A 21,793-nucleotide genomic window follows, 5' to 3' on the forward strand; every position below is an offset into this window, starting at 1 on the left:
CAGAATAATCTGCTGTGGACTCCAGCAGCCCGAGTTCAGGGAGGACATGTGGCGAGGTGGAGTTTGGGGGGCATCGCCCTGAGCAGAGACACCCGATCTAAAGCCTTCTGGTGGAGCTGTGTGGACTTAAAAACAGTGCCAACAACAAGGCCTCAATTTAATGGATCCCAACACTTCACTGTCAAGGCTGATTTATACTTGTGTGTCACACCACACGGCCGTTACATGCCTGAACACTAGTTGGCTCTGTTTGTAGCACACAAGAAAAGCGAATGATCCAGTTCTCTGTGCATCACGTGATGTCAGCCAGGAAAGGGAAAACAAAACGCTGTCAGCTTTTGCCCTCCAGGATCTCCACATTTTCTTCCATAGATGAATGTATCTGTCCCTCACATTTTTCCACTTTTCACCAACTTCCAAACCGATGTCAGCCGATATTTCATGCCAGGAGTCAGCTGCCATCTGGCTGTCATCTTAATGTTGTGACATGGGGGAGGGTCACATAAACCTTGACAAGTCTGCTCCATTTTCAGCATAACAGGAGTTGAACGGAAACGTGTTTTAAGAAAGACGGAGTTACCAAAATGGACAATGCGAGTCAGGGGTCTGCGTTGTGACATTTTTGAGGAGGCTACGTCTTGGGCTCAATGCGGAAGTATAACATCAGCCTTGTAACAGCAGCTTGGACCAACTCAAGTTTATAGGAAAGTAACGGCTGCTTATCAGGAATCTGCTTAGGAAGTGTGGAGACCACAGTGACTAAAGTAGGGAAGGAGTTGGATAGAAGACGCCAGTCAATGTCACCTGCCTGGAAGAGACCTGTGCAGGCAAAGCCTAACAACGTTGTTGCAGAAATGGACAGAATTTGAAATATAAAAACCACGCATCTCCCCTCATTGTGCGATTCTCGAGGTTCATTAACATCAACTGACACCCAGAGGCTCCTGATGCATATTTATTTGCAGCTAGCAGTTCCAAGTACCTCAGCAACTGAGACAAGCACTTGTGTCTCACCTACATGAACTCCAATTGCAATTTATTGGTCAGTAGTTGTCGGTCAGGCCGCCCCCCCCAATCTAACCGATAGCAACTCGTAGGGGTCTACACACCTGCCCTCACACAAGTAGTAGGACATAAAAGAAAGTAAAGCAGTCGTCTCTCTCTAAAAAGGGCAAAAGGCAACTGCCTGCATTTCTTTAAACTATTAATGCAAATATCTTAATTTAAATTATTAGCTACATCAAAGCATTCTGTACAAAATCTTAGAAAAATAAATTTAAATTAAACATCCTAACTCTGAGGTGCAGGGGTTACAGCTCAAGGTGCCAAAGTGTCGGTGAATTTAACTGTGGGTTCTTGCGGGTGGCCATCCCGGTCAGGGAGTCATACCCAAAACCACATGGGAGCCAAGAGCAGAGGCTGGAAGACAAACCCGCAAAAAGAAAAGGCACCCCCCTCCCACCACAGTGGTCCGCTAAAGGGCAGGACATGAGTGTATTCTGAAAAAAAAAATAAAAAAAAAATAAAGGTCATGTGGTTAAGGGAACACAGCAACCTCCGCAACAGTCCTCCCCTTTCCAATCTGGAGGTGCACACACGTGAAAATGAACAGACTGGCCCGTCACCACTCCAAGGAAAATCACCCAGGGTGAGAAGTGAGACATTCGAGAAAGCATCCGGCAGCATCCAGAGCTGCTGACCTTCCACCCCCCTGCACCCCAAATCCGATCCAGCGAGCATCAGGGGCTCACATAGAAACTCTAAATTCACATTTCACAAGAATAAATAATTACATAATACCAAGTGGTAGTGTATCGGTGTCATGGCACCATTGCTGCCAGCCTGCCTGCCTACCTGCAGCACGTTTTCTAACGTGCCGAGCTGACCGGTTCAGAGAAATGAACAGAAAATGTCAGGAAGGAGCAAAAACGCAAGTCAGTCAGGAGCTCAAGCAGCAAGCAGGCTTTACAGAGGCGTCAGTAGTCTCATCAGACCTTAGGGGAAACCCTGCAGCAGGTAGAAGGAAAGTGCAGCATTGCTGGGGCAGGCCTCTCTCAGGAACCGTGTCCCATACAGGCCCCCCCCCCCCCAAAAAACTCTGGTTCTAGGGGGGGGAAAAGGGGGGGGGGATTCCTGCGCGCAAAAAAAAAAAAAAAAAAAAAGTTCTGCTATGCAGTGCACGGCAGGCAGGGTGCACCACCACTAGGGGCGCTCTTCAGTTGGTGTCTTCTGCTTGCCTCTGCTTTCTCGCAGCTCCTCTTTGGTCTTCTTGAGGCAGCTGAAGATTTCCTTGAAAAGAGCTTTGTATTCAGGCTGCTGGTTGTCCAGACTGCTCACCTCTGACCAGACAGTGGACGCACTAGCTGCCATCATCTCCCCAAGAGGCTTTGGTGCGCAATCAGGGGAAGGGGTGGCAGCCATTGTGCTGCTTTGCGAGTTCCGGCGAGTGGTTTGCACAGCCTTGTGGCTCAGGCCATCTTCAGTCAGGTGGCACTTGCGCAGCAGCTCCTCATACTTCACCTTTAGGGCACTATACTGGGCGTCTACCTCATTCAAGAGGGAAATGCCCCTCTGCCTGACCGCTTCCGAGCGACGGATGCAAGTCTGATCATGGCCCCTTAAGATCTCTTCCGCAGCGCTGCTGTTCTTCAAGCTGGTTTCACTGCTGCAACGTTTCAGGGTTTTCCATTTGGTTTCAGCAAGTCCAGAGTTGATCTCCTTGTCATCTTCGTAGCTCAGAGGGCCGCTCTCCACCTCCTGAAAAGAGAGGAGGAAGGATTCCGGCAACAGCTTCTCCACCCGGCTCACAAAGGCAGAGTCCGAGCGGCACATCTGCTTGAGCTCCTCGACCTCGCCCTCTAGCTCCTTCATACGGGCCTCGCAGCCATCCAGCAGGCAGAGCCGCCGCTCCATCTCCACATTCTCCTGCTCCACCAGTGCCACTTCCTCTTCTATCGCTTCCCGCTTCTGTCTCTCGGCGAGAAGCTGAGCTTGCAGCCCCTCCACAGTCTGCTTCAGCACCGTGTTCTCCTCCTCTGCTGGGTTTCGCTCCGCTGCCTGGGAACTGATCTTCTGCGCAAAGATGTGGTCGTAGACAAAGTACCTGCAAAAAAGAGAAGAGGAGAAAGGGATTTTAGAGAAGATGGTGGATGGATAGATAGATAGATAGATAGATACTTTATTAATCCCAGGGTGGGTGGGTAGGTAGGTAGGTAGATAGATAGGTAGACTATTAATCCCAGGGGAAAATTCACAAATGTCTATAAAAAGCACTCGGCCCTCAGAGGTTTCCACACTTTACTGTTATACAGCATTAAATCCCAGAGGGCTTAATTAGACTTGTGATGATGAACAGAAAAAGACTAATTTAGACCACTTTGCAAGGACCGGTTTCCATCTTGACATGAATGACAACTCTAAAACACAAGATAACCGATCACATACGTATTCACCCCCTTTAATCCGACACGCCTAAATCCTCACTGGATTGGAAATTAAGAAATGCTGAACAATGGTTTACTCGACACTCTAGTGTAACCAGGCTTATCACCATATAATGTATAATCTAAGGCAACCTCCTCGACCGAGTGGCGCTCTGGAGTTTATTGAAACGCCATGGTGTCGAAGATGAGCAAAGAAAACCAAAGAGGCAGAAGAGAGAGACTCACTTGCGCAGGTCATACAGCTCTTTCAAGCAGGAGACACTTTGGTGTGAGGCAGATCGACGGCGACTAGACAGGTCACTGTCGAGCGTCTCCGAGCCCCCCATCCTCTGCAGCTCTTCAAGTCGACGCTGAAGATCCTCCACTTGTGCCTGAAGCCCCTCTACTGTCTCGGTGAGTCTGCTCAGGAAGAAGAGAGAACAATGAGAACGTCTAACTGTGGGTAGGGAGTTGTCATTCTGTATCCCACAAAAACATCTGACTCCCCAGTAGCACCATGTTGGGAGAGTAAGGGCACAACACAGGAACAGGAATTTAGTTCAAAATTGTGATCTGCATTCCCCGGGAAGTTACCAAGAACCAGAAACTTAACAGCCAGAAGGTGGACTGCAACCGCCTCTCTCGACTTCCCAAAAAATCTGAGTAAACCTTCACAGCAACAATCCACAATCTGTCAAGTTCAATGGACTGTCCTCACCCACCTCCTTCTTCTCATTCCTTACCTGACTATTTTCTGCTGAGAAGTCCGGCCGTCCAGCATCAGTTTCTGATTGGCTTGTTCAAGTTCCCTAGCAGTTTGGTCCAGCTGCTCATAAACCTTGGCATGCTGCTCGTTCACCTGTCGCAGCAGCTCCACCTGCTTGGTAAGGTACTGGAAACAAAGTGGGCACAAAATATTAGAAAGAAAATGGAGGAGCACCTGCACCCAGAGTTCATGGAGCTCGCCAGCAGAGGGCAGTGCCATCTAACACAAGACCGTAACAGCAGTAGGCCTTTTGCTGTTTAACCTCCAAGTCTGGTCACCACATCAGTAATTTTTTATGAAATATGCAAAAATCTTTGCCTGTCACAGATCAGAAGTACAATGTGCGACTTCACTTGGATTTTATTCCCCAGTGCTGAAGGATATCTGGTGTGCTGTAGAGAGCGTCAAGTCAAGCAAAAATACAGGACAACAAGGTTACATGAATTATTATTACGATAGATAGATAGATAGATAGATAGATAGATAGATAGATAGATAGATAGATAGATAGAGCCTTTCCTAACCCTATCTATCTATCTATCTATCTATCTATCTATCTAAGAGATAGATACACACTGTATCTCACAAAAGTGACTACACCCCTCACATTTTTGTAAATATTTTATTATATCTTTTCATGGGACAACAATGAAGATTTGACACTTTGCTCCAATGTCAAGTAGTCCGTGTACAGCTTGTTTAACGTTGTGAATTTGCAGTCACCACAAAATAACTCGACACACAGCCATTAATGTCTACACCGCTGGCAACAAAAGTGAGTACACCCCCAAGTGAAAAATGTCCAAATTGTGCCCAGTTAGCCATTTTACCTCCCTGGTGTCATGTGACTCGTTCGTGTTACAAGGTCTCAGGTGTGTTACATTTGGTGTTATCGCTCTCACACTCTCTCTCATACTGGTCACTGGAAGTTCAACATGGCACCTCATGGCAAAGAACTCTCTGAGGAAACTGAACAAAAGAATTGTTGCTCTACATAAAGATGGCCTTGGCTATAAGAAGATTGCCAACACCCTGAAACTGAGCTGCAGCACGGTGGCCAAGACCATACAGCGGCTTAACAGGACAGGTTCCACTCAGAACAGGCCTCTCCATGGTCGACCAAAGAAGTTGAGTGCACCTGCTCAGCGTCATATCCAGAGATTGTCTTTTGAAAATAGACGTACGAGTGCTGCCAGCATTGCTGCAGAGGGGGGTCAGCCTGTCAGTGCTCAGACCATACGCCCGCTGCATACTGCATCAAATTGGTTTGCATGGCCGTCGTCCCAGAAAGAAGCCTCTTCTAAAGATGATGCACAAGAAAGCCTGCAAACAGTTTGCTGAAGACAAGCAGACTAAGGACATGGATTACTGGAACCACGTCCTGTAGTCTGATGAGACCAAGATCAACTTATTTGGTTCAGATGATGTCAAGTGTGTGTGGCAGCAACCAGGTGAGGAGTACAAAGACAAATGTGTCTTACCTACAGTCAAGCATGGTGGTGGGAGTGTCGTGGTTTGGGGCTCCATGAGTGCTGCCAGCACTGGGGAGCTACAGTTCATTGAGGGAACCATGAATGCCAACATGTACTGTGACATACTGAAGCAGAGCAGGATCCCCTCTCTTCAGAAACTGAACATGATAACGACCGCACACACACCTCCAAGACTACCACTGCCTTGCTAAAGAAATGGAGGGTAAAGGTGCTGGACTGGCCAAGCATGTCTCCAGACCTAAACCCTATTCAGCAAACGGAAGGTGGAGGAGCACAAGGTCTCTAACATCCACCAGCTCTGTGATGTCGTCATGGAGGAGTGGAAGAGGATTCCAGTGGCAACCTGTGAAGCTCGAGTGAACTCCATGCCCAAAAGAGTTAAGGCAGTGCTGGAAAATAATGGTGGCCACACAAAATATTGACACTTTGGGCACAATTTGGACATTTTTCACTTAGGGGTGTACTCACTTTTGTTGCCAGCGGTTTAGACATTAATGGCTGTGTGTCGAGTTATTTTGAGGGGACAGCAAATTTACAACGTTATACAAGCTGTACACGGACTACTGTACATTGGAGCAAAGTGTCATATCTTCAGTGTTGTCCCATGAAAAGAGATAATAAAATATTTACAAAAATGTGAAGGGTGTACTCACTTGTGAGATACTGTACATTATATATGTATATTTTAGTGGAACCTCAGTTTGCGAGCATAATTCGTTCCGGAAACGTGCTCGCAGTCCAAAGCACTCGTGTATCAAAGCAAATTTCCCCATAAGAAATAATGGAAACTCAGGTGATTCGTTCCACAACCCAAAACTATTCATATAATAATTATTTATAAAAAATATAAGGTAAAAATACATAAAACAAATTAACCTGCACTTTACCTTTAGAAGTAATCATGGCTGGTGTGAGTGAGTTTCTAAACTCTTGTGGGATTCCACCCAACGGGACGACACGCGGAAGAGCGTCCCAAAGCAATCACAGTCTCCCAGTGCTGTAGCAGTTCTCTATAAAAGCGAATCCGAAAAGATTGCGGACATGCTGTAAGCACCTGCCGTCAATGGGTGATACAAGGAACATTATAAATGCGCAGGGCACAGTACTGCTTGGGCACGGCCCTGCCTGACTGCTGTGTCTGTGTATAGGAGAGCGACAGATCCCGCTACAATAAATAACCGCGCTATTCCTGTTTCACGCTGAATAAAGCTGGCGTTGCTAAAGTACTGAGACTCGGCTTTGTGTTTTGGGGTGCGAGGCGGGGACTCGCACACACACAGTCACAATGCTGTAGTAAACAGTATACGCTCGTACAGATGTTGACTATATGAGTGAGGCACGCCGACTGAGACGGAGAATAAGAGACGATTGCCCGCAGCAAGAGAAAGAGAAGAACCATCAGCTCAGTTGCGATCACATGACACTCAATAGACAAAGTGTATACATACTACTTGTATTGCAAGACGTCGCTCGTTTATCAAGTCAAAATTTATTAAAAATTTTAGTTCATCTTGCAAAACACTTGTAAATCAAGTTACTCGGAAACCGAGGTTCCACTGTATATCTATCTATCTATATATATATAAAATAAATAAATATTTGTAATTTGTCTGTCTGTCTGTCTCCACTTGATTTTGTCGCCTTCTCTCATCGCACCAAGAATCACAGTTCACTTGCAGGAGCGATATATTCACACTAATCGAGATACAGGCTGCGGGGAGGCGTGACGTCAGGAGTAGGGAGACGGCCGGGCCCTCCTCACTGTTCCCGTTTCACTACTACGCAGGCGCAGCACGACCGGTATATAATAAAAATAGCCCACATTTCCTCACTGTCCCAGTATTTTTGCTTCTCACCGTACGTACCACAAGAGCTCTTTCAAGAGATCAGTTCTTAAAATGGTGGAGATCCATGAGGAGCCAACAAGGCTGCAATTAAACCGTAATGTCACTGTCGTCACGTCACAGTCGTTCATATCTGCAAGTGGACGGTGTACAAGCCAGAGACCTGCAGCCATTAACGGCCTGCCTTGGACTAGACTTGCCTGTGCCTTTACTGCGGCTGTAAAGTAAATCACCCCACTAGTGTGTCACTCTCTCCTGCACAAAAAAAACAAAAAGAGTCGCATATAATGAAATGACGGATTCTTGCCAACGCTTCATTGTGCTCTTGTCCCAGTACGCCCAATCACGGAGACAATACTGCACTTGGCATGAGAAACGTGAAACATCAAGGAAACAAAAGCTTCATTTACACCTTCAACATTACAGGCACTTAAGCAGAAGAAAAGAACGCCTTGTGGCGCACAAAGCCCACAAGAAATAAGAGTGCCATGCAGGAAAGCAGCCAGCTCGAGAGTCTGATAGGAGCGAAAGAAATCCAGCGTGTCAGCTTTAGCAAATCAAACACAGGAATAGATGGAGCCACCATGTATGAGAAGTGAGTGACAGGCGTGAAAGGGGCTAGAATGGTGAGCTATCTTCCATACTGTACAAGCAATTAATCATAAAGAAAAGAACCTCTGCGGCGAGACGAAAAAGATTGGCAGGGTGGGCGTCCGTGGGCAAGTCTGAACAGTGTATGGCATGTACTTGCACGCAGTCATTCAAACGCGCACGTCTTCCAGACTTGTTAATCTTTTGTTGAGTGCCAACCCTGGAACGTCTTACGATAATCTCCAGTAAGTCGGCCCGATCTTACAAAGACAACACACACACACACACACACACACACACACACACAGAGAGAGTTTCTGCTCTGCATTTTCCAAAAGCCAATGAAACACTAAACACAGTCCAGTCAGAGGGGATGTCATATTGGGCGAGTGCCGCTGCTGATCACATCGCAGGAGCATGTCACGCTACACGACTAGCAATCGCAAGGTATGTCAAACTATGTGACCGTGTGATGATGACCTCCCAGCACAGCCCCTCTACCCCCACCCATTTCCAAAGTATCGTGAGCGCACTCCTTTTTCTGATGGCCATCAACATCCTGCCAGATGGAGTCTGTGCCCGTGTGAAGGTTTACAGGTACAGCAAGTTCAGCCCCAGTCGCGGCCCATTTTCCCCCCACTTCTTCTTCTATTCCATCGTGGTCCATAAAAACACAGACGAGTCTCCCTTCTATTTGCGAGGTCCAAAATTCCCTTATTCCTCATCACTGCACTAAAGGCATTTTACTTCCAGGTGATTGACCGTCAGCTCTTGCATACACACACAGCCCACCGCTACGACTTACGACAAAAGTCAAACCTGTTGGTTGGGTATGTCACACTATGTGACTGCCCTCAAACTCGAAGATGACAGAAATAAAGTCTACGACTTTAGAAAGAAAAAAAAAAAAGAAAAAAAAAAAATCGCTGGACAAAGTCCCGGCACATCACATGACCTTTAGCACTATGATACTGCTTGACCCAAGACAAGTGTGTAAGTGCCGACTCTACAGGTTACACCTGTGTGTGCTGCCAATGCACGGTGCCAAATACGGCAATAAAAGTAAAGTATTTCCAAAAAAGCCACCAATCACATAAGCAGTAACTTGGTATATGGTGCTTTAGGGCGCGTAACAAGACTACCCACCAAATCTATATTTATATATCCATATTACTAACCGAGAATGGTAAACCGGATGGCATGGACACAGGTACACGGCGATGGGACCATGAGACGTACTGTACAGCGCACGTCTCATAAACCGCAAGCGAAGTCGTATCCATCGCGCACGAAGGAGTCACGGCCCAAAAACGAAACAGCTCAACTGACGTGAATGAGAAATGAAGCAACAACGCGCCCATCGCTAACGACTACCGACACAGCCACACAAACAAGAGGATTCTGCGCTGCGGCCCAGATTCAAACGGAAGAGGCTACGGCGGCCCCACAGGTCCACAAAGATGGTGCGGAGTGAAGGCGCAGGCGTCACCGCCATATTGTGAGTGGCACTACTGCGGAGTGAAGTTAGGAATAATGTGCTGCTTGGGATTGTACAAACCGCTGAACGCTTTACACCAAATTCAAACACAGTACAGCTCAACGATACAAACACGAGCCCACCTGGATAAGATCAATGAACGCAGGCGCCTACAACGCGAGTCTGAAACTGCGGAAGCACAGCAGGCACGGGTTCAAAACGAACGAGCTCGACTGACGGATATACAAACACGAGCCCGGCTGGATAAAATCAATGAACGCGTCTGAAATGCCGTGGGCAAAGCGGGCACGGCTCCAAGACGAACGAGCTCGAGTAATGTATTTCAGGATACCCAACGCCAGGGGTAGGCGAGCAAAGCCCCCCTTGTACTATACTATACTAATACAAATAAATATATATTATACGTATATATATATATATATATATATATGGGCAATACACCATATATAAAATAACAATACAGTGGAACCTCGGTTTGTGAGCGTAATTCGTTCCGGAAACGCGCTTGTAATCCAAAGCACTCGTATATCAAAGCGAATTGCCCCAAAAGAAATAATGGAAATTCAGATGATTCGTTTCACAACCCAAAAATATTTATATTAAAATGATTAATAAAAAAAAATATAAAATACGTAAAACAAATTAAACCTGCACTTTATCTTTGAAAAGAATCGTGGCTGGTATGAGGGAGACGAGAGAGAGGAGGAGGAGGAAGAAGACTTTCACTCTAAGTAACGGAATCCCTGCTGTCTGTTGGCTCAGTGGAATCTTCTTCTTTTCTTGCGACTTTTAACAAGGAGCCTCTCCAGTGACACTCGCTTTTGCCTGAAGGGTCACTACACTTGGACACCATGTGCTTTACGCACTGTAAGGTTTCTAAACTCTTTTAGGATTCCGCCTGCAACGGGACAACACGTAAGCTTGCTGAAGCAACCACAGGCTCCCAGCTCTGTAGCAGTTCGCCATAAAAGAGAATCAGAAAAGATGGTGGTCAAGCTATAAGTGCCTGCCATCGATGGGTGATGCAAGGAACATTATAAACGCAAGAGCACCGGATTACTTGGCCACTAACCTGGCCCTGACCCTGCCTGACTGCTGTGTCTGTGTATAGGAGAGCGGCAGCTGACGCTACAATAAATAACTGCGCTGTTCCTGTTTCACGCTGAATAAAGCTGGTGTCGCTGAAGTACCGAGACTCAGCCGCGTGTTTTGGGGTTCATGACAGGGACTCGCACGTTACAGCACACACACACGTGGTCACCATGCTATAGTAAACAGTACAGGTAGTCCCCGTGTTACAGACATATGACTTACGACCGGGGCCGCAGCTGCTCCTTCATCTGTCTGGGGGACGTAGCGCAGGCTCCTCAGGAACTGGCGCTCCGTCATCTTCAGCCTGGGGACGCTGCAAGCGGTGGCTGGAGGGGGCGGTTTTGCTGCCTGCGCAGTGCAGTGTCCCTCGGTGGCTCCGGTTGATGAATGGAGCGGTGGGGGCCGCACCCCATTCATTCTCAGTGGGTGGCTGGGTGCGCGGCAAGCAGTGAACTGGGGTCTACAGTCACCGGGGCCGCAGCTACCGCTCGTGTGCAGGACGGAGGTTTGAAGGGGCAGTTTGCTGCCCGCCCACCATGCCGCCGCAGCAACTGCTCCTGACTGCCCCTTTCATTCTCGGTGGGTAGCTGGTGATGCTGCAAGCCGTGACCCAGTTGTGGCTGAACAGAGGCCATTGAGGGTGACTGGGGCACCATTGTAGTGTGCCTCTGGTGGCTGCCTGTCAAATGGGGGCGGTGGTGGGCGATTCACTATCTGCATTTGACCACACCCTGTGCGTTCTCAGTGGGCGGGCACTGCAGGCAGAATACTGTATGCAACTGGAGGTGACTGTGTGGTGGGCAGATGGTGAACCCCCGCCGCCCCCATTCATTCTCAATAGTAAGCCTGCTTGTACTGTTACGTACATAGCAAGAAGTTGTCTCTCGTCAGTACACCAGACGTGCCAACGGGGGGCGCCTTCCTGCTGTGATCGCGTTTGCAGAGCTCATCTTAACCTTTTGTCTTCACCCTTCAAGTATGTCTCTGAAACACAAATCTGACACACGTGCTGGTGATACAGTAAAGAAGAGAAAAACCATCACCATGGAAAATAAAGTAGAAATAATAAAAAGGTCAGAGAGGTGACACTCCATCATTCATTGGCAGAGCACTTGGTTACAGTCGGTCAAAAATAGCATTTATTAAAATAATGGACCTGTTCTGACTTACATACAAATTCAACTTAAGAACAAACCTACAGTCCCTATCTCGTACGTAACCCGGGGACTGCCTGTATACGCTCATACGGACGTTGGCTATATGAGAGAGGCACGCCAACTGAGAACGAGCATGGGAGACGATTACCCACAATCCCCACATGGCGCTCAGCGGACAAAGCGTAAAAGACCTCGCTCGTTTATCAAGTTAAAATTTATCTCATCTTGCAAAACACCCACAAACCAAGTTACTCGCAATCCAAGGTTTTACTGTATTCTCAAACACTCCATTGTCCTGAATCCTGCTCCATCAGCGTCAGGCGTGAGCGAAGAATCAACCCTGGATAGGCTGCTAGTTCACCGCAGGGCTCAAGAAATTGGACCAATTTAGAACCAGCAATAAGCTTTTTGCATGTTTTTTTGCAGCATAGTCAAGTCAAGTCAAGACGGGGAGTATGCACTAGTACAGCACGTTGCTGCACCCACCACACAATGAAACAACCCCATTGGCAGACACCATTCGGAAATTACCATCTATCTGCCGCAGCCAGGTGTTATGTTGGCGACCCCCTGGCCTGGTCCAGCCACTTGGGTCGCCAACAGTGAGGATCCCATGAGCTGATCACCCTTGTAGTGCCATAACTGACGGTCCCTCACAATGCAGGTCATGTGCCTCATTCAGGACTCCATGAGCAACACAAAGTCAAACCAACGGTACCCAAGGATTTTCCGGAGACACACAATACCAAAGGAGTCCAGTCTTCGCCTCAGGTCACTGGATAGCGTCCACGTCTCACAAACTCGAAGCCCCAGGACTCTAAAGACTTGGACCTTCGTCCTTTTGCAGAGACATCGGGAGCGCCACACACCCCACAGCAACCTCACGACATGATCGGACACACCTGTCTATGAAGTGCAAGGCGTAACGAGCTCATCCAAACAATTTGGTGTTGTCAGTAATCAGCATTGAGCAGTGACAGGCATTCAAATCAGCACCATGACAAGGGGACCCACATTTGTGCACAGCCAGTTTTTCACATTTGATTTAATTTCATACAACTAAATACTGCGTCACTAAAAATCTTTGTTCGGAAAACACCGCAGTACTCCTAGGAAATGAAAGACATACCACTGTTATCTTGTTTGTTGAAAGGAGAGTCAATTATTATGCAGGCTGAGAGGGGGGTCCCAAACTTTTTCATATGACTGTAATTCTTTTGTGTTTTATCTCCGTTATGGTTTAAACATAAAATTGAAGTCCCAAATGTTAGAATGCCCACTGGCTGCAAAACAATTTCTACCGATATATTTATGGCTAAAATCCTGGAATGATGGAGTAAGTCAAATCAAAATTTGTGGTAACCTACAAGCATTTAAAACATACCCATTAGGGGTCAACACTCCAACGGAGTCAGGCTGCGGACATCCAGAGCTCCACGCCATTGAGGAGGTTGTTCCTTTTTATGCTGTATGTCAGTGTTGTGCATACAAGTTGATAAATATTTTGTATGTCTTTATTTGTAACTTAGACAAAGCAATGTAATACAGTATTAGTGTTACATTATAGATAACAACAGCAATGGTTTGATGGTTTAAGAGCCCCTTTCCCCCTTTTAGGACTGAGTCTCTTTGTAGTTTTACGACAGGGTTGGGGTGAAGTGCCTCACACAAGTTTGGCTAATATTTGGCCCCAAAAATTGGCTAATATTTCTCTGCTAAAGTCTCTCAGTCAACCCCCACAGGAAAGCCAGGCTGCCTAACTGCCAAGCTTTACCTTAACATATGGTTTTGGGGGGCAGGTGTTAAGGTGTTCTTTTCCCCCCATTGGTCTGAGGTATGGCTGTTTGGAACTGTCTTGTATCAGAAGCCTTTAAGTATCATGATGTCCTATTGGCTGTAGGGGTTGGACAGAAAACCTATAAATTTGCTCATCTCCCTCACTGTCTCTCTCTTACCAAACTGATGAAAGACCATCACACACCATGAACTGAAAAGGACAACACAATGAAGTGCGCAGCTTGGCAGCCATATTGAGACAGGCATGCGGCCTGTTCTGAAGAAAGCTGACCACAAAATGATGACTTAACTAGAGACATTTTAAGTAACTACAAGTCTGTGTGCCGCCTGAAACTACACATCACCATTTATCAGGTTGTATGGTTGCCAATATTCAAATGTACTTTGCATATTGTTATCATTTATGAATATTATCAATAATACATTGTTTAAATTGTAATTTAACTCTTCCTTTGTGTTTTACTACACCTAATTGCCTGAGGTTATAGATGTAGAAAGGAAGGTGGGGAGAAGTTATATTCTATAATACCTTATAAACAGTGGTAAGTCTGGGAGATTTGAGGCATTCTGACAAAGGCTACATATTAATATTGTTCTCCTTTCCCCTTTTATAATATATTACTCTACCAAGACAAAACAGTCAGTGGTAACACCTGGTTACACTCAAGGCGAGTAAGCCAAGTGATAAGAACCTGCAATCCAACTGGCTGTCCAGCAGCACTACCGAATCACAGAGCTGCTGGACGTTTCTCCAATATTTACAATCTACAGCCCACTACCTCTTAATGCATCATCGGTTCACTTACATCAATTTCCTGCAGTTGCTCCTGATTAGTTGAATACATCTGCTGAAGGCCTTCCTCCAGCTCTCGGTTTCGGTCAAGCAGCGTCTTCCCAAGCTCAGCAGCCAAGTGGAGATCTGTAATGAAATGTAAGGAGGCACAGACTGGTCAGTGAATGCATCAAGGCATTTATAGGTGAGCTAAAACAGGCCAACACTTAACAAATTAGTGAAAGTCCAAATGTCAGGGAACGTAATGCGTATCGAGTCCAAAGTCAGAGAGACTCAAAAGTACAATGAGGACGGAGAGCAGGGAGGGTCGCACACCAGTAAACATGAACAGGTAAAAGCAGAACTTGGGATCACCGGGAAAACAACAGAAGCATACCCTTGCCATATAGTAGAGTAGTCAAGTCAAGTGGGCTTTCTGGTCATGCCATCTACACATATACCTTGTTACTTTACATCAGCGGTTCTCAAACTGGGGTCCGCGGTCCCGAAGCGGTTTTCGGTGGGACCGTGAGAAATGATTGCATACTTATACTATTTATATTTTTATAATTACTAACCTTTACCACCCGAGGGGGAAGTAAGTGACTGAGCTCTGTCGTTACCTCCACCACCTAGACCCAACCACTAATCCGCTGTTCCGTTATTCGCTGCCACCACATTGTTTTCCCACCGTTATCGCTCGGCACAAACCAGCCCTTATTATTTTTATCATAATCAAAAATTATCGATTCTTTTGTAGAGTCAAAACACTCGCGAACAGTTTTCGTATATTTTACAAAATCTCGAAACAGATTAGACGCGACAAATGATATGAGAGTTGCACTGGCCAAAACAAAGCCAAACATAGAAGAACTGGTTAAGGCAAAGCAGATGCATCCATCTTATTAAAATTTTAACTTCAATTTAATAACTAAGATGTACATAATATTTTCTGAATAAATAACTGTTTATCAAAAAATGTTTTATTCACAGCAGCCTGTACCTATGCAGTGCTGCGCAGTGGGTATGTGGCACCCGTGTGCAAAGTATTTGGCGCCTCCAATTTTCTTGAAATAATATTGATTTTTAAAGTTTTAATAAAAGGGTCAGCGAGCCATCAAACAATTTTTAAAAGGGACCGCCACGCAACAAATTCTAAAGAAGTTTGAGAACTGCTGCTTTACATAAAAGGTATGAAATGATTTTTCTCAGGGCCCACAATGCAATATTTAGACAATAAATATGACAATACTAGGCTCACCCGCCTTTTAAGGCGACCGACTTTTAAGTTGACCACTTCTTAAGGCAATTCAATATGTAGATCAATTTGATATTTTATACAGTGAAAAATAAAATTCATGCACCACAACTCATTAATTTGGTTATATTGAATCTGAGCCGCATTACTTTAATACTGGTAGTTTGTTATAGTTTGTTATTTTTGCGACGAAATTTAAACTTTTGTTCTATAAAACTTCCTTGAATACTATATTCGGTGTGATAACTCTATTAGTGCCTTTTATCAGTTTTCCCTGTTGTGGAGTGTCCACTACATGGACAACTACGTCCTCCGAGCGCTTTGCTCTTGAAAATGTTGTGTTGCAAAAGTCAATGAATGACTGCTAATAAAGTGACCAAGTTAGAAGTAGTAAGGCAGGACAAAATTTCTTTGTATACAAATCTAAAAATAGCCTACCTAATCTCCAAGAACGCACACAAAAGCAAGGGAACGATGGGAGCACCAGAACTTTGCTCACATCGCGTCACTTCATACCGCAAGCCGCAAGTAGTAAGTCTGTGATAAGCGGAATACCTCTACGCTTTGCACTCACGGGACGGAAGGACAATCCCGACCGCTTTTATATAGTGTCTTGATAGCAATACAGGGGGTGGGCAATTTTACAAGGGGAGAGTAGAACAACTTTTGTACAAATCTATGACATATTGACAGACCACAATCAGTGATGACAGAAGATGTACACGGAACACGGACACAGAATACTGAACAGAACAGTAATTATGGAAGGGGGCACACATAGAAACAGGGGGTGACATTGTGTTCAGGAACCTGACTACCCATGGGAAGACAGCCAGTGTTTGTCCATAGCCACCAATACCTTCTGCCAGATGGAAGCTAAGAAATAAAATTGTGGTAGAAACAATGCTGGAGGCTTTATGGATGTACATGAACATGTTCCCTATGAAAAAGGAGAGAAGGCTCAAAGATGGTCTCCACAATTCGCATTATCTGTTGTATGGACTTAATGATGAGACGTGTAGCAGACCCCATACCAGACAGTGATGCAACTGGGACTATTTCTTGGATACTGCTCACTGCTTGCAGTTATTAGGATGGGTAAAGGGCAACCCTAACCCTTGCCCCATGTGGGCAAAAACAAAAACTTTTATAATTAGCAATTAACAAATTTTATGTGGTGGTAAAAAACAAACAAAAAACAAAAAAAACAACCTGCTGCAAGTAAAAAAACCTTCCTGTAACATCAGATTTTACTTTGGTCTTCAAAGACCTCAATGGACGAGTGGTAAAAGTGAACGATACATCGTCGCAGGCAGGGCTGTGGAGTCGGAGTCAAGAAGTCGGAGACAATTTTGGGTACCTGCAGTCGGGGTTGGAGTCGACAAAAATGTACCGACTCCAACTCCTAATAAATTTAAATTGTAATGAGAAAAAAAAAAATACAGTACAATAAAAAAAAAAAATACAATAAAGTTCAAATGTCCCATTTCACAAACGACAGTCATAATGAAGTACTTCTCTGATGTAAGAATAAAGCCCAGTGGATAGTTGTGTTACTACTAGCGTGAAGTTCAGATGAGCTATTGTACAACCTGACTTTCACATATTGTAATCTGGATTATGGAACATTACAAAATGTGTTTTCATTTTATTTCAGATATAATGTGTTTAACAAGTTCATTTGAGTGTAAACAAGTGTAATGATGTCGGTGGAGGTGTGTGCTACGGCCTGATGTGTGTTCAGGGGTTCTTATGTTTGGTTTAAACTGGCCAATGCAGTAGAGCAGGGGTGTTGATCTCCGGGCCTGGAGGGCCGCAGGTTTTCATTCTGACCCTTTTCCTAATCAGTGAGTAGTTTTCACTGCTAATTAACTCCTTTTCCCTTCATTTCAATAGCCGTTTTTAAAGATTCAGTCCTCTAAATTGATTTGTTTCTTCATTAAATGGCAGCCAAACAGAAATAAGACATGAAATGAGCCGACAGATGACCAGCTAAATTGGGATTTCAAACTCCAACCAATTTCATTCCAAACAGTCTCTTAATGAGAAACTGATTCTTGCTGTTAATTAAGCCCGTTATTTACTTCCATGGCTTGTTGCTGCTCTCATTCTGCAAAAGCAGACATTTCCAAATCTGTTGGATTTTTCTGTTTTTTTTCCATCAAAATGTTTTGGTGACCTGAGAGATCAACCTTACTGAGACCTTCACCTTTATTTGTTTTCAGATATTGTGTGATGGGCACAGGTGAGCTGGTCATATGGTGGCATGTTTGATGTCTCATTATTGTTTGGCTACTAATTAAGGAAAAAGAGACAATTAAAGGGCCTGAGTCAAGTTAATTAAAACCAAAGCAAAAGAAGTTAATTAGCAGTAAAAACGGCTCACTAATGAAGAAGATGGTTAGAATGAAAACATGCAGCCACTGCGGCCCTCGAGCACCGGAGTTCAACACCCATGTGGTAGAGAGTCAGCTTCCTAGCCAGTAGTTCTGTGGTTAATTGATGCGTATGTTGCCTTCCTTTAATCAATATGGAAAATACATTAGCATATTAAATACAGAGGAGTCAGAAGTACCAGAAACTAAAGAGTCGGAGTCGAAAGATTTATCTACCGACTCCACAGCCCTGGTCAGGGCTGTGGAGTCGCTACACAAAACCTTCGACTCCTACTCAGACTCCTCAATTTTTGGTACCCCCGACTCAGATTCCTTTCTTTGTACTTTAGACTCCTTAATTGAAAGCACGCAACACACAAAATACAAGGCGCTTCATCACTGCCAGCATTCATGTCGTCAGATTTAAAGGCTGTAGCAATGTGTGGGCTCACAAACACGGAGTGACATTAAACATAAAAGTAAACCTGCAAAACAAAAAAAAAAAAAAAAAAGGGTGCTAATATCTTTATCAAACATCTAGATGAAAAAATTGTAATTGAATCAGTAAATTAACATATATTACAATTTACATCTAGTCAGAGTCTGTACATTTTTACAGACTCCACCCCCAGTAACTGTTTCCGACTCCGCCTCCACCACCCTGCTCTCCGCCGTTCAGTTATGACGACAGAGTTGGAGTCCACGTAAGACTGAAAGAACTGGCAGCTGGGTTCATGGAAAATATGAAGCGCAAAATATGTATTTGAAATAAACGATGTGTCAAACCCCATCAAAACAGGGTGGAAAAGAGCGCCGTTAACTCTTTTAGGGCGGATGTCGACTTTTGTCGACAGGAAGGGTTGAGGGATAGAGGGTGACAATCAGCTGTTAATGGCAACAAATCTCACCGTCACGTCACAGGCGTTCCCCTCTGTGATTGGAGGAATGCTAGACTCGTTGACTCGGCAACTAATCCTTGCGTGAGTTGTGAAATGTAAACAATGGCAAGATGGCATCAACATGTGACAAGGGAGCGAAGCGAGTGCAGAGAAGAAAACACTCGGCAGACGATGTTTTGCGCATTATCGCGGAGTCTGACACTGATTTTTCAGAATTGGATTTTATTGACAGTGATCAGGAGATCGAGCAAGCGAGTGAGAAGCCGGCATCAGCTGATCTGACACCAGCCGATGCCGCGCCAGCTGATCAGCTGCCAGTTGAGCGCCTTCGCGCAGCCGATGCATCTACGGCAAGGTTCGCGTGGGATAAATACACAACAATTGATCCATTGAGAGCCGATCTGGCTACCGGTCTTCACAAGACAGCATGGCTTGCTGTTGGACACGACAGATCAGCAGCTGTTGAACTACTTCAGGCTGCTCTCTCCTGATGCTGCTTTTCAGCTACTGTCAGATGAGACAAACAGGTAGGCAGAGAAATTTTTTGAATCGCGGGCTGCGCTTGCATCGCATTCTCGTTTTTCAAAGTGGAAACCCACAACAAAAGACGAGATGAAGCGTGCTGTGGCATTACAAATAGAGATGGGACAGAACTGGTGATATAACTTCAGGGAGCATTGGTCCAAACGTGCTTTGTCCCCTGGTGGCTTTGGACAGGTTATGCAGCGTGGTGATAGGTACGTGCTGCTGCAAAGTTTTATTCACTTCTATAATAAACAGAAGCAAATCCCCATGGGGTGAGCCAGGCTATAATGCCATGCATAAAGTTCATAAAGTTTCAGAAGATGAAAAGAGGTGACAATACGGTTTTCATGCGGGCAGAAAATTTGGTGGCAGTGGCATGGCACGATGGCAAATGGGTGACTTGTCTCTCTACAGTACACACTAACAATATATGTGAGAAAGTGCAGCAACAGACAATTGAAAAGTAGGCACCAAAGCAACACGTACTGTAAGGAGTGCAATGTGGCAATGACTGAAATTGGCTGCTTTGAGCGAGATCAGACTTTGCTGTGTAAGATGTATGTGATATGTATGTGAAATCAGAGTATGCAGGCTCATACAACATGCAAGACAGTAACATTTGTCAAAAGTAAATATTTTTTGTTGATTTAATATGTTAAACAATTGCTTTGTGTTCTTTTTTAAAAAATGTTAGTTTTTGGAAAAATATTCAGCCCTGGGAGATAACAAAAAAATAATTAGCCCTAAAAGAGTTAAGAGAGTGAACAACAAAGAGCCGCAGGAAAAGCAGACTGCAGTATGTAAAACCTGGAACCCACAAATCTACCTACCAGCAACCATTAAAAATACAATGAGGCTACACAGCATTCACCTTCTGACTGCACATCTAGACGAATAACGGGGGGTTAACATTACTGTCTAATTGGAAATGCAAACGCGCCGTGCCAGAATGGAGCCACAGCTTTTTAACATGCGGTATATACACAAACCACAATGAATATCTAAACTGTTTGAGACTTTTACGTCAAGTAGTGATGCAACAGTCAGACTGACAGAAAGATATCATGAAAGATATCAAACGCGTGGAGCCAAGCAGCTGCAGTGATCTCGGTGTGTGTGTATGTGCGTCTCCTCTGTCGTAGCCCTCATTATGGGGTACAAACAAATCGTTAAGCTTCAGTTATCTTGTGCTACTGACATCCTGAATGGAAAACAGCAATTTTATCTTTTTTTTGTACTGTATTATCTCTCAGCATCAAGTGTCTGGCTCTCTCCCCAAAACCCCGGCGGTTTAAAGTGCACAGACTGGAGGAATTGGGGGCAGGTGTTTTAGGAAGATGGCCCAGTGGGTGAAGCTTTTGTAGTGGGTAGATTTCACTGCTATTCAATACCAATGTTTTAATAACATTCTCGTTTGAGAATCACATCTGATTAATAGGCCACAGACTTATTACATTTAATGCTTCACCTCAATGCACTGCAATCAGCACATGCTTCCAGCCTTCTCCTCCTTTACTTGATGGGTTTCAAACAAATTAATTTCTGTAGCCTTTAGGGCACTGTCGGGCAACCGGTGCGAATTTTCGAGGGGCGCCGCGAAAACTTTTGTAAAATATTTAAAATTGCTAGTGTTTTTGAACTTTTGCTTGATTAAAAAGATAATGTTTAAAAAAAAATATTATGTTGGAAAACAGATAACGGTTAATCAGATTGTTGAATAAACGAATGTATTTATTTTGAACGCAAGTTAAAATTTTCGCTGTTCACCATTCATCATAATATCAACACCAGCGGTGTCAAAAACACATCTCACGAGACTTAAAAAGTTTCGTTGTTAGAAGATCTCGCTCACTGTACGGATAGAAGAAGGCGGAGCAAATATAGAACGAGAAAATACAAATGCTACATTTTGGCTCTTGCAGATGAGAGAGCATCGCTGTAGCTGCAGCTCTCACCACTTAATCGTCCGAGTATTACGGAAATGAAGTCAAAGAAACGCGAGAGACTTCAAATGATCGACAAGGAAATGCGCGTCCGTCTTTCGAAAATTGATCCTCGCATCAATCTCATATGTGCTGAAAAACAATCTCAACGTTCACATTAATTAAATTTAAGATTTATCCTTTGATTCCTTTATTAATAAAATGTCTTTCAAACTTGTAAAATTAACTGTTTTTATTGGCGATTGTCCATAGATTTTCTTTCGCGGCGTGACGACACAATTTTTGGACTTAGTGCGCCGCAACTCGAAAAAGGTTGCCTTTCACTGCTTTAGGGCCTCCTACATTGAGAGATCAGAGATCT

At 44.8% G+C, this 21,793-nt stretch overlaps 1 protein-coding gene across 1 annotated transcript in view; it reads right to left on the minus strand.

Annotated features, from left to right (window-relative positions):
• Window positions 1-939: 939 nt before the first annotated feature.
• LOC114661071 (cerebellar degeneration-related protein 2-like) overlaps window positions 940-21,793 on the minus strand; it is a 41,618-nt gene continuing 20,764 nt past the window's right edge. Inside the window, exons 2-5 of the mRNA XM_028814187.2 lie at window positions 14,467-14,579; window positions 4,166-4,314; window positions 3,669-3,842; window positions 940-3,103 (exon numbers count right to left, since the gene is read on the minus strand). Of these exons, the coding sequence (XP_028670020.2) occupies window positions 2,203-3,103; window positions 3,669-3,842; window positions 4,166-4,314; window positions 14,467-14,579 (1,337 nt within the window). The 3' untranslated portion in view covers window positions 940-2,202. The remainder of the gene's footprint in view (window positions 3,104-3,668; window positions 3,843-4,165; window positions 4,315-14,466; window positions 14,580-21,793) is intronic.

This window comes from Erpetoichthys calabaricus, chromosome 11 (genome assembly GCF_900747795.2).
Source record: "Erpetoichthys calabaricus chromosome 11, fErpCal1.3, whole genome shotgun sequence".
NCBI classification, from domain to species: Eukaryota; Metazoa; Chordata; class Cladistia; order Polypteriformes; family Polypteridae; genus Erpetoichthys; species Erpetoichthys calabaricus.